Raw genomic sequence first — 11,372 nt, 5'->3', positions numbered from 1 at the left:
GAGCCCCACGTAGAGCGCATTGCAGTAGTCCAAGCGGGAGATAACCAGAACATGCACCGGTCTGGCAAGACAGTCTGCAGGCAGGGAGGGTCTCACCCTGCATACCAGGTGGAGCTGGTACACAGCCGCCCTGGACACAGAATTGACCTGTGTCTCCATGGACAGCTGTGAGTCCAAAATGACTCCCAGGCTGCGCACCTGGTCCTTCAGGGACCCCATTCAGGACCAGGGAGTCCCCCACACCTGCCCGCCTCCTGTCCCCAAAAAACAGTCCTTCTGTCTTGTCAGGATTCAACCTCAATCTGTTAGCTGCCATCCATCCTCCAACCGCCTCCAGGCACTCACACAGGACCTTCACCACCTTCGCTGATTCTGATTTGAAAAAGAGGTAGACCTACCATGTTGGTCTTACGCAGTCGAAATATATTTTAAAAAATTAAAAAAATGTCCAATAGCACCTTAGAAGCCAACAACCTTCGTTTAATATTTTTTATATATATTATTATTTATGGGTTTCCCCAGCCACTCTGGGCGGCTTCCAGCAAAATTTAAAATACAATAATTCACCAGAGATTAAAAGCTTCCCTAAACAGGGCTGCCTGGAAGGGGCGGGAAGCGGCAGGCTCGTGAGAACCGACGGACACGCATCCGGGAAAACTCCCGACTCCTCCCTCTCCCCTCCCCTCTGGCCACCCACCGGCCGGAGACCCTTCCCCGGACGCTCCCCCCGTCCTGACCGCACCCCCGCATTCCCACGTTCTCTTTACACGCGTCCCCTTGCCTCGGCGAGTCGAGGAGGGCAGGCTGGCGGCTGAGCATGCGCAGTCGCTCGTGGCGGGCGAGCATGCGCAGGACGGGCCGCCGACGCTCCCGGCGCGCGTCATGCCCGCTTCCCGTAGCCTATAGATCTAGAAGCCGTGTAGAGGAGCGCGCCCACGGGCAACTGCCGGGCTCCTCGGGAGACTTCGGGGCTGCTTCGCTCGCGGGCTCTGCTCGGTGCCGACGGGCGCTGTGCACGTGAAGCCCCACGGCAGGACTGGGGCTGGGGGCGCGTGCGGGGGGGGGGTTCTGCCCAAGGGAGCCCCTTTGACCGCGCCTGAGGCTCAAAGCAAAGAGACGGGCGGAGAGATGCGACGGGGCGGGCAAGGAGCCAGGCAGGCAGCCCGGACAACCGAAGCCTGTTTTCGGGAGCCCAAAAGGCCAACGGGGGAGAATCGCCTGCATTTCCCTTTGGGGGAATCCGCGGACCGCCCTGCTGCAGGAGTGTCCTCAAAGTCCGTCCCCAGATGGCAGTGACAAACCTGGACAGCACCTTCAAAAGCAGAGACATCACCTTGCCAACAAAGGTCCGTATAGTCAAAGCCATGGTTTTCCCAGTCGTGATGTATGGAAGTGAGAGCTGGACCATAAAGAAGGCTGATCGCCGAAGAATGGATGCTTTCGAATTCTGGTGCTGGAGGAGACTCTTGAGAGTCCCGTGGACTGCAAGAAGATCAAACTGATCAATTCTGAAGGAAATCAGCCCTGAGTGCTCACTGGAAGGACAGATCGTGAAGCTGAGGCTCCAAGACTTTGGCCACCTCAGGAGAAGAGAAGACTCCCTCTGTCACCTGGAAAGTACTCATGGGGAGGGGGAAAGGGGGAACCAGACAGGTGACAAGATACTCAGGTTACCTCCACAACCCCTCCTCTTTGTGATGTGTCAATGGTGTAGTCATGATGTAGTTATGATGTAATCTCAGGGGTGTAGCATGGGGGATTAGTAGCTAATAAAAGTTGGGGTCTTCTTTTGTTCTGGGCTTCCATCTTGTTCCACCTGGTGGCAGGTGGGAGTCCTGTCACGACAGTCTTCAATCAAGACCAAGCCGACTGGCTGCTCTTTTGCTCTGGGATTCCTGGCTGGTGTCCTTGTTTTTTGTCCAAGGGAGCCCTCGGATTTATCTGTTAACCAAACGAAGAACAAGAACAAGAAGGGCAACAAGGGAAGATGGCTGTGTGACCCAGAGACAGATCTGGCTGCTCTGGCACCGGAGCGCCACACATGCTGTGCCCCTCACTAGCATGAGGAAAGATAATCTTTAATCGGTATATCCTCTCCTACTATCCGCAACATTCCCACGGAAAGGGTGGCCCCAGGCTCTTTCTGACCAAGGGGACGCCAGAGCCAGTTGCACAGGTGCCTCACCTTTCTCAGGTGTGCACCTGCAGCCCCTTTTTCGCATGTGAGGAGGACGGCTGGACCCTCTCCACCTGGGGGGGGGGCTGACAGGCTTCCTAAGAACTGCTGCTGCACAGCAAGGACTGGGGTACTGGGGGGGGAGTTGTGTCGGGGGGGTTGCTTTTATTGATATTAATTTTTGTATCTTTATTTTCATGTGGAAATTGTTCAGGTTGGTTATGTAGTCTTTGATGTGCTTTACTCATTTTTATGACTACAGTCATACCTCATGTTACGTTTGCTTCATGTTACGTTCTTTCAGGATACTTCCCACGGCGACTCAGAAGTACCGGAAAGGGTTACTTCCGGGTTTTGCTGCTCGCCCATGCGCAGACGCGCAAAATGACGTCACGCGCATGCGCAGAAGCAGCAAATCACAACCCACACATGTGCAGACGCACCGCTGCGGGTTGTGCTCTTTTCATATTGCGAACGGGCCTCCAGAGCGGATCCTGTTCGCAACCAGAGGTACCACTGTACTTTGCTATGTTTGTAAATATGTAAATCTTTTCAGATTGTAAGCCGCCTTGAGCGTTGTTTAAACTATGGAAAGGCAGCATACAAGTAAAATGATGGTGGTGGTGATGGTGATGGCATCTGGACTAGGGGGGCTGGTGGGGGGAGACCAGGACTTTTCTCCCCCTTGCAGTGGCGTAGCGTGGGTTGTCAGCACCCGGGGCAAGACAAGTAATTTGCGCCCCCTAACCCGTGGATTTGCGCCCCCTAACCCTAACCCCCAGATGTTGCGCCCGGTGCGGCCGGCCCCCCCTGCACCCCCCCACGCTACGCCACTGCCCCCTGGGAAGGCAGTTTGGGTGACTTCATGTGCGTGTATAGAGTGAAGCCTCCATTTCCTGCCAGAACAGCAAAAGAAGAAAATAGATTCTCCTGCCTCATCAAAACAGGCCTCTGAAAAAGAGGAAATGTTCTGTGGTGACGTGACTCTCGGCTGAACTTCGCCACACCAGATACGACACCACACACCCAGAGTGGCACCCAGAGCGGCCACACCAGTTGCACTCCCCTGTCCAGGGCAGCCGTCTCCAAGCTTCATCTGGTACTCAGGATGAGACCCTCCCTGCCTGCAGACTGTCTTATCAGAGTGGCGCATGCTCTAGTTATCTCCTGCTTGGACTACTGCCATGTGCTCCCTTGGAAGGACTACAACTAATCCAGAATGTGGCAGCTAGACGGGTGACTGGGAGCGGCCGCCGAGACCACATAACACCGGTCCTGAAAGACCTACATTGGCTCCCAGGACATTTCCAAGCACAATTCAGAGTGTTGGTGCTGACCCTGAAAGCCCTAAACGGCCCAGTAGACCTGAAGGAGCATCTCCACCCCCATCGTTCTATCCAGACACTGAGGTCCAGATCCGAGGGCCATCTGCCCCTTCCCTCCCTGTGAGAAGTGCGGTTACAGGGAACCAGGCAGACGGCCTTCTTGGTGGTGGCGCCCGCCCTGTGGAACGCCCTCCCATCAAATGTCAAGGAAATAAGCAACTATCTCACTTTTAAAAGACACCTGAAGGCAGCCCTGTTTAGGGAAGTTTTTTAATGTCTGGTATTTTAATGTAGTTTTGATCTTTTTGTCAGAAGCCACCCAGAGTGGCTGAGGAAGCCCAGTCAGATGGGCAGGGTACAAATAAATTATTATTATTATTATTATTATTATTATTATTACCACCATGTCTACCTCTGATCAGAGGAAACAGTGCTTCTGAGCCCCAGCTGCCGCTGAAACCACAGGAGGGGTTGGATCCCGCTTGCAGCTTTCCCTCGAGGGGCCTCTGGTCAGCCACTATGAGACCAGGAGGTGGGCTAGAGGGCAGTCCTGACCCTGCAGGCTCTTTTCCTGTTCTTCTGCAGAGTGAGGGGTGTGAGGAACCTGCCTTTGTCACGGGAACCTTGGTGCATCTCAGGGGATGTTGGCCCCACGAGACCCCCAGAGACATCTTGCCTGCCCCACTCTGACCCTCTTGCTACCCAGCATGGCCCCAGGCATCCTGGCTTGGACTGGAGGAGAAGAAGCGTGAGGCAGGAATGCCTGGCCAACTCCGGGGTAAGAGGCTCAAAGAGAGGCAGCGGTGGTGCAGTGGTTAGAGGGTGGGACTGGGATCTGGGAGAGACGAGCGTTCAAACCCACCAACTCGGCCCTGAAGCTCCCACTGGCTGACCTGGGGGCCAGTCCTTGCAAGGTTGTTGTGGGGATTAAACAAGGAGAGGGCAGAACCAAGTGGGCCATCTTGAGCTCATGAACAGAAATAAACAAGAAGAGCTCTCTCACCTGAGCCTCGTGAGCAAAGCTCATCATCTGTCACGAGGTAAATTTCTCCCTATTATATATCCGCAGGGATAGTCAGTGGGCAAGGGATGCACACAAGGCACTGGGGGGGGGGGGGGAGAAGGGACACACAGTAGAAAAAACTGTAGGATGTAACATTAACAGTCAAGTACAACACTTCCTGTTTGCCCAGAGTGGACATGCAGGGGGATGCTGGTCCACAGCCAGGAGGACTTCCTTTCCCACCTGGTCTTGAATATCATCCCCCTGCGTGTGACCCTGGCAGACCCCATAACAGGGCCAGTCATGCAGCCACCTTCCCTTCTTCTTCACTTTAGTCCATCTTGATGTCTTTTGCTGTCTGCTGGCTCTCAGCCAGCAGCACATGGGCTCAGTCCCCATGTGGGATGAACTCTCTTCTGTAACTACGAGCTGAAGTCTTCCTTCAGGGAACCAACTGTGAACTGAATGTGAGTAAGCCTCTTATCATTACTTTTAAAGAAGACTGTTGTGACTGTTATTCCTTTTAAGAGGGAACAAAGGGGACTTACCAGGACCAAACCCAATCTGTACAAGCCAGATTAGATTGCTTAAGTAAAGAGATTCAAGCGATTCTACCAACTAGCTCCCTGCAATATACAGGGGAATATACTCTACTACTGACTCACTAGCGTGAGAGAGGAAGCATACTACTAAATCAATATATCCTCTCCTACTATCCACAACATTCCCACAAAAATAAAGTTTCCTCTGGGCATCACTAGGCAAACTGGGGAGGCATCAAAGGGGTTGCGCCTCCCATCCCTTGGAGTCACCTGGTCTGAACACACACACACACACACACACAGTGGCGTAGCGTGGGGGGTGCCAGGGGGGCCGGCCGCACCGGGCGCAACATCTGGGAGGGCGCGCTCGCTGCCTCCGGAGTCGCCGAAGAGCCTCGGGCGCAGGCTGTAGCAGAGCCCCATGTCTCGTGGAACCGACGAGCTGTGCGCGCGCCCGGGCTGAAGGCGTCCGGCAGGCAGCGGCTCTCAGCCCCGCGCGTCAGGGCCGCGGAGGATGTGCCAGGCAGCCCCTCCTCACAGCCCCGCCTCCGCTGCTGCTGCTGCTGCAGCTGCTGGGCCATGTTGCATTTTCCTCGCCTCTCTGCCCCCCTCCTCCTCCGGGCAAGCGGCGTGGTTTGGGCGGCAGCGCCAGCAGCAACTCGACTCAGATCGGCAGGTTAGGGGTTGGGGGGGGCGCAAATTACTTGCCTTGCCCCGGGTTAGGGGGCGCAAATTACTTGCCTGGCCCCGGGTGCTGACAACTCACGCTACGCCGCTGCAGACACACACACACACTTGTCTTGAAAGGTTTTCCTGTATCCCTTATTATGGCTCCTTTGGTTCCCTCTTTTTGTAATTTTGTCTGTCTCTTCACGCATAGTTGAGCAAGGTTTGAACTGTGGAAAGAGAGCGCACAAAAAAAGGAGGAGGATGGCTTGCTAAATCTATTGCAGTTATTTTATTTCATAATGTGCATGCATGGCTTGATTGTTTTTTTTAAAAAAAAACACGCCTCAAAGCAGCTTACAAAAAGATAAGAAAACTGAGAAAAATGTACAACAGTACTTTAAAACATACAAAAGTTTAAATACTCCAACAGGTTAAAATCCCCCTCGACTCTGTACGCTTCTGGGTCGGCTTGTCTGAGCAGAATGTTTTTCGCAGGCGCTGAAAGGAGCACAGGAAAGGCCGCCTGCTTGATGTCAATGGGCAGGGAGTTCCCCAGTGTGTGGGGGGGTGCAAATGGTCTCAGGGGTCTAGGCGCCTGCAGAGACTGCTGGGGTGGGGCTGGCCCCCTCCCAGAGCTAAGCAAGTAAGAGGAGGGGCGTTGGGCAGACAGAGCACCCCAGCAGGGTCTCCTTTGTGGTGACCCCCTCCTCACACGACGGTGCTGGCGCTGCGGTCGCTGGGGTCGCTGCGGTCCTCCGTGGTGGCGGCGCACGTGTCTTGCGTCCCCGCATGGCCGTCGGCGAGGGAGTGTCCGGGCGCGGACTCCTCGCTGAAGACGTTGCGCAGGAGCGCCTTGACGGAGCGGCGCATCTTGCTCTGGAAGTCGTGGCCGGCGAGGACGTAGATGACCGGGTTGATGCAGCTGTTGACGTAGGCCAAGCACACGATCAGGGGGTCCGCCTGGTTCACTGAGTCGCTGAGCCAGCTTTTGGGGGGCTGGGAGGCCTGGATGAGGCCGGCCACGTGGTAGGGCCCCCAGCAGACGAAGAAGCCCACCACCACCACCAGGACCACCTTGAGGGTCTTCTGCGAGCGCTGCCCGAAGCGGGAGCTGCGCACCCGGCGCAGGAGCAGCCCGTAGCACACGCAGATGACCACCAGCGGGAGCGCGAAGGCCAGCGCGAAGCGCGTGGCAGCCACGGAGACCTCGGCCACGCGGGGACCTCCGGGGAAAGCGGCGTAGTTGGTGATGCACAGGCTCTTCTTGAATTGCGAGACGATGCTGCGGGAGAAGAAGGTGGGCGCCGTGAGCGCCAGCGCCAGCAGCCAGGCCAGGGCGCAAGAGCCCCAGGCCAGGCGCACCGAGCGGTGGTTCTGGCACCAGACGGGCCTCAGCACCAGGCAGCAGCGGTCCATGCTGATGAGGACCAGCAGGTTGACGCTGGCGAACATGTTGAGGATGATGAGCGAAGGGAAGAGCTTGCAGGCGAAGTCGCCCAGCGCCCAGTGGTGGTCGGAGACGAGCGGCGCGGCCAGGAAGGGCAGCGCCAGGCAGCAGAGCAGGTCGGCCACGGACAGGTTGAGGAACCAGGTGGTGTTGACGGTGCGCCGCATCTGGAAGCCCACCACCCAGACCACCGCGCCGTTGCCCAGCACGCCCACCACGAACACCAGCACATAGACGGTCAGCGCCACCCACAGGAGGGGACTCAGGCCGGGCTCCTCCAACACCAGGGGGCCCGCGTCGGAGGGGTCCGGGTCGGAATCATTGTACTCCGAGTAGAAGCCGCTGAGGTCGTCCATCACTGAGCCCATGGAGTCCTGCGAGGGGCAGACAGGCGGGAGAGAGGAGTCAGGGCCAGAGGCGGGAGTGTCTCTAGCCTAGGCAAGGCCCGGCCTCTTGGAAATCATGGAACTGTAGAACTGAAAGGGACCCCCAGCGGCCATCCAGTCCAACCCCCTACAATGCAGGAATCGCAGCTGAAGAATCACAGAATCCTAGATTGGGGGATCCCAGTGTCATCTAGTCCGTCCCCCCCCCCCCTGCAATGCACGTGCGGTGCTCATATCCACAAGTTTGACACTGAACTCAGTGTGTCCGTCCCCCCTCCAGCCTGGTCCCCGCCCCAAAAGGTTACCTTTGCGCACACGAACATCTACAGAGCGAGAGAACATTTGCCCAAAGCTCTGATTATGCAAGTGGCCCTAAAATTTGTTTGTTTGTTTGTTTTCCCCAGGCCGGAACTCAGGGCGGTTCACACAAGTAAAATCAGCCACAGATTAATAGACCAGCGTCGCTTTCTTAGGAAGGGAGTTCCAACGTTTGGGAACAGCTCCCGCTGTCGCCGCCAAGGAGTTTTTAAACAATCAGTTTGTATTAGTTGTCATTGCAGAGTTAATTACACAACACAGTTGTTCTTTATGATGAAGATCCTGGCGTCATTGTTAAGGTCCTGTTCTGTACAGCGTTGGGCTATTTTAGGTGCTGGGTAAGAAACTTACATTTATTTATTTTTTGCAATAAAAGCAAAGAGAACCGTTCTACCCCCAAACAGGGGGTAGGAAATCTTACAAATTTTACTCGTGAAGCTTCGGGACGCAATGATAAAATACAACATAAACTGAAGAGACTAGAAGGCAGCAGAGGTCAGATGACCGTCTTTTGGGGGTTCTGCCAGTCAAGCTCTGGGCAAAGCGTCGGATTTGGGAGCGGGGAACGGATGGACAAAAACGACACCCTGGAGGAGCCCGAACCCGTTTGGACTCGGCGGTCTTATTCTCTGGCAAATTCTGATATGAAGTTGATTGAAGCTGCTTCAGGGGGCACCGCATCTAAGGCTGGTTTCTTCCGGGACCGCTGGGCTCCTATAACTCAAGAATTGCTTCCAGTTCTGTCCAGGTATGAACAGCAAGAGAGACCCCACCCGCGTGGCCTTTTTGCCCGCAAACCAGACATGCCGCCCGCAAATTAAACCGTGTTCTCTTCCCCGCCAAGGCAACGCCCGGTGCTCCGCCTTCCTCCCAGTCCAAGCCCCCCATCCTCGCCCTCCAGCCCCGCTTCGCCCCGAAAGTCCCAGAGCCACCAGCTGGCCGGAGGCGGCGCAGGAAAATCCTCGCGCGCAGGAAAGAAGGAAGAGCGATTTTGCTCCCGTCTGGAGGCGCCTCCTCAGAAACGTCAAGTGCAGCGGGAAGGAGGGAGGGGGGCTGCCATTAAGGGCTCCTGGGATTTCACAGACATTGTCCCCGGCTGGAGAAGCAAAGGCACTTGAGAAAATCCTCGCGGCTGCACAGAAAAAGGGGCAGCCCAAGTTCCTGGAGCGAGGCGCGGCTTGTTTGGAAAGCTGTGAGCGGAGCTGCTGGAGACCAGGAGAGGCCGCCCAGAAGGGGGGGCGGAGAGGGCGGGGGTCCCGAGGGCGTCTAGGGGCGGCCAAGGATGCCAAGCGCAGGCTGCGGAGGTGCAAGTCTGCCCTCGAATCCCTCTCGCATTCTCTCCTCAAGGAGCTCCCGGCGGCAGGCGCGTTAATCCCCACGACAACCCCGCGAGGCCGGCCAGGCTGAGAATTAGAGACCCAGGGTGTAGATTTTTTAGAAGGTATGAGGCTTGATTTTGCGTGGCGGCATTTTATGACTCCTTCCACAGAAGCCAGATGGGAACCTTTGGCAGGTGCCAATAAGCTGCGCTACGAGGCATTGAGCCTCAGTGTCACAACTTCCACTCTTCCTCCGAGCTTCCTTCCCCCGCCCTTTCTCTCTCTTCCCGGCTTCTTCCCCTTTTGCCCCCTCCCTCCCTCCCTCCTCTGCCAGCCCCCAACCCAGCCGGGCCCTCCTGGGCTCCCCCTGTTCCCATGCGCCCTAGATCCTGCGAGACGCTCCCTTTACCGAAGAGCAGATGGGGAGGGGGCAGAGAATGGGGGCGCGGGGCTGGGGAGAAGTCGTCTTTGCCGGGGGTGCATTGCCCAATCTGTTCTTGCAGCAGAAGCAGAATCGTGTGACCCGGAGGCAGGCGGGCAGAGGAGGAGAGAGCAGGGTCTTCTCGGGGGCTTTGGCAGCCTACTAGATTTTTGGGGGGGCGGCAACCCGGGACCCTGCAATTGTGGCACGCCGGCAGCTCCTTTCATCTTCTTCATCATCATCATCATCACCCCCTGCAGGCCCCCATTCCTCCCAAGAAACGCCCAAAGGCATCAGACATAAAGGGGGTGAGACGCACCAAACCCAGCTGCGGAGGGAAGGAGGGGCAGCGGCTCGCTCCCCCCCCCCCCCGCATTGCGATACAGCCTGTTTTGGGGGGTTCACTAGGGTAGGGGGGGCAGCAGCTCCTGGCCTGACAAGGGAGCGCGTCGCGAACTATCCGGAGCCAAATCACTCCCAATAGGTCCCTTTTTGGGGGGGGGATAGCACCAGGTGCAAACATAGAGCGGGGTGCAGCAGCGGGAGCCCCTCCGCTAAACTCGCCTCTCCCAGCTCCCCCCCCCCCCCACGGCAGACTGCCACCTCTGCCCTCTGCTTGCGCGCAGGAGCCCTTCGCCAGCACCGCTCAGATCCGAGGCAGCTCTGCCCGCTTCCCTTTGGGGTGGCCGGGTTTGGGGGGGCGATCTCCCACACACTCACCCTGCGGAGCAAGAACCAGGCAGCCGCTCCCTCTCTCCTGCTTCTGGGGCGGCTGCTGACCGGCTCCCTCCCCGTTTATACCGCCCGAAAGAGGAAGTCGGGGTCTGGTTTAGGAAATTTGCTAAATTTCGCTCGCTGCCTCCGTTTCTCTCCCCGACGAGCCTTCAGACGACGCCCGGGCGCTGCGCCTCCATCTGCTGTCCCGGCACCAGTCCTCGCTCCCGGTCTTTATAGGGACTTCCAGGGCGGCGGCGGGGGGGGGCAGATAGCGGTTCCGGGGGGGGTTGAATTACCAGTGTTGCAGGAAAAATCTGAGGGCTCCCTTGGACAAAAATAAAACACCAACCAGAGCAAATTGAAGCAAATCAGCAGCCTGTAGGCCTGGTCTTTATTGAAGAAAGACTGTCGCGACAGGGTGCTCCCCTCACTCGCAGGTGAGAGGAAAGACCCAGAAAAATGGTGTGCCAGGTCTTATAAAAACTTTTTGAAATTCCCCTCCTCTAGATCAAGCCCACCCCCAGAAACATCATGCATACATTACAGACAGGAGGGGTTGAGGGTGGAGTTGTGGTGGTAACATCATGCATACATTACAGAAAGGAGGGGTTGAGGGAGGAGTTGGTGGTAACCTGAGTGTCTTGTCACCTGGCTGGTTCCTCCCTTCCCCCCTACCCCTCGAGTCACTTCCAGGAGACAAAAGGGAGTTTGCAGTTTCCTGCCCCCTGAGGGAAGATCTGATCATTGTCCTTTGTTTCAGTCCATGCTGAATCCACTCCCATATGCAGGTTCTTTGTGATTTTGATTGTCTTCTGTCTGGGATCATCTGGGCAGGGCTCCTGCAGATGTGCTGAGACAGTGAAGGGATTTTGGCTGACCAGGGTCAAACCCCCCTCCCCTTTTCTTAGTTCTTGTCATATGGAGTAAAATAAAAATGGAACAGTGCAAATCCAATGTATGGTTGATTTTCTATGAATTTATAACAGAAATGTGGCGTATGTAGTGTGTGAGTGTGTGTGTGTATGAAGTTTGTACAAGCAGAATGATTG

The 11,372-nt window shown here is 56.4% G+C and overlaps 1 protein-coding gene and 1 long non-coding RNA gene across 2 annotated transcripts in view; both read right to left on the bottom strand.

Annotated features, from left to right (window-relative positions):
- Window positions 1-5,989: 5,989 nt before the first annotated feature.
- Window positions 5,990-10,549, bottom strand: C5AR1 (complement C5a receptor 1). Its single transcript, XM_081018038.1, has 2 exons — window positions 10,327-10,549; window positions 5,990-7,536 (listed from the first exon to the last, which is right to left on the bottom strand). Exon 2 carries the CDS (start codon window positions 7,528-7,530, stop codon window positions 6,424-6,426), a length of 1,107 nt encoding a protein of 368 aa, XP_080874164.1. The 5' UTR covers window positions 7,531-7,536; window positions 10,327-10,549; the 3' UTR covers window positions 5,990-6,423.
- A 132-nt stretch (window positions 10,550-10,681) lies between these two features.
- Window positions 10,682-11,372, bottom strand: part of LOC308484584 — a 116,061-nt gene continuing 115,370 nt past the window's right edge. The window contains exon 2 of the long non-coding RNA XR_013990012.1: window positions 10,682-10,796. This is a non-coding gene — a long non-coding RNA (uncharacterized lncRNA). The remainder of the gene's footprint in view (window positions 10,797-11,372) is intronic.

The sequence above is a fragment of the Podarcis pityusensis genome (assembly GCF_964106645.2).
Source record: "Podarcis pityusensis genome assembly, chromosome: 8".
In the NCBI taxonomy this organism is placed as follows: Eukaryota; Metazoa; Chordata; class Lepidosauria; order Squamata; family Lacertidae; genus Podarcis; species Podarcis pityusensis.
This window is presented reverse-complemented; position numbering and strand designations above follow the sequence as displayed.

Coding starts and splice junctions, on each gene's coding strand:
- C5AR1 (XM_081018038.1), bottom strand. CDS start 7,530: ATGGGCTCAGTGATGGACGACCTCAGCGGCTTCTACTCGGAGTACAAT.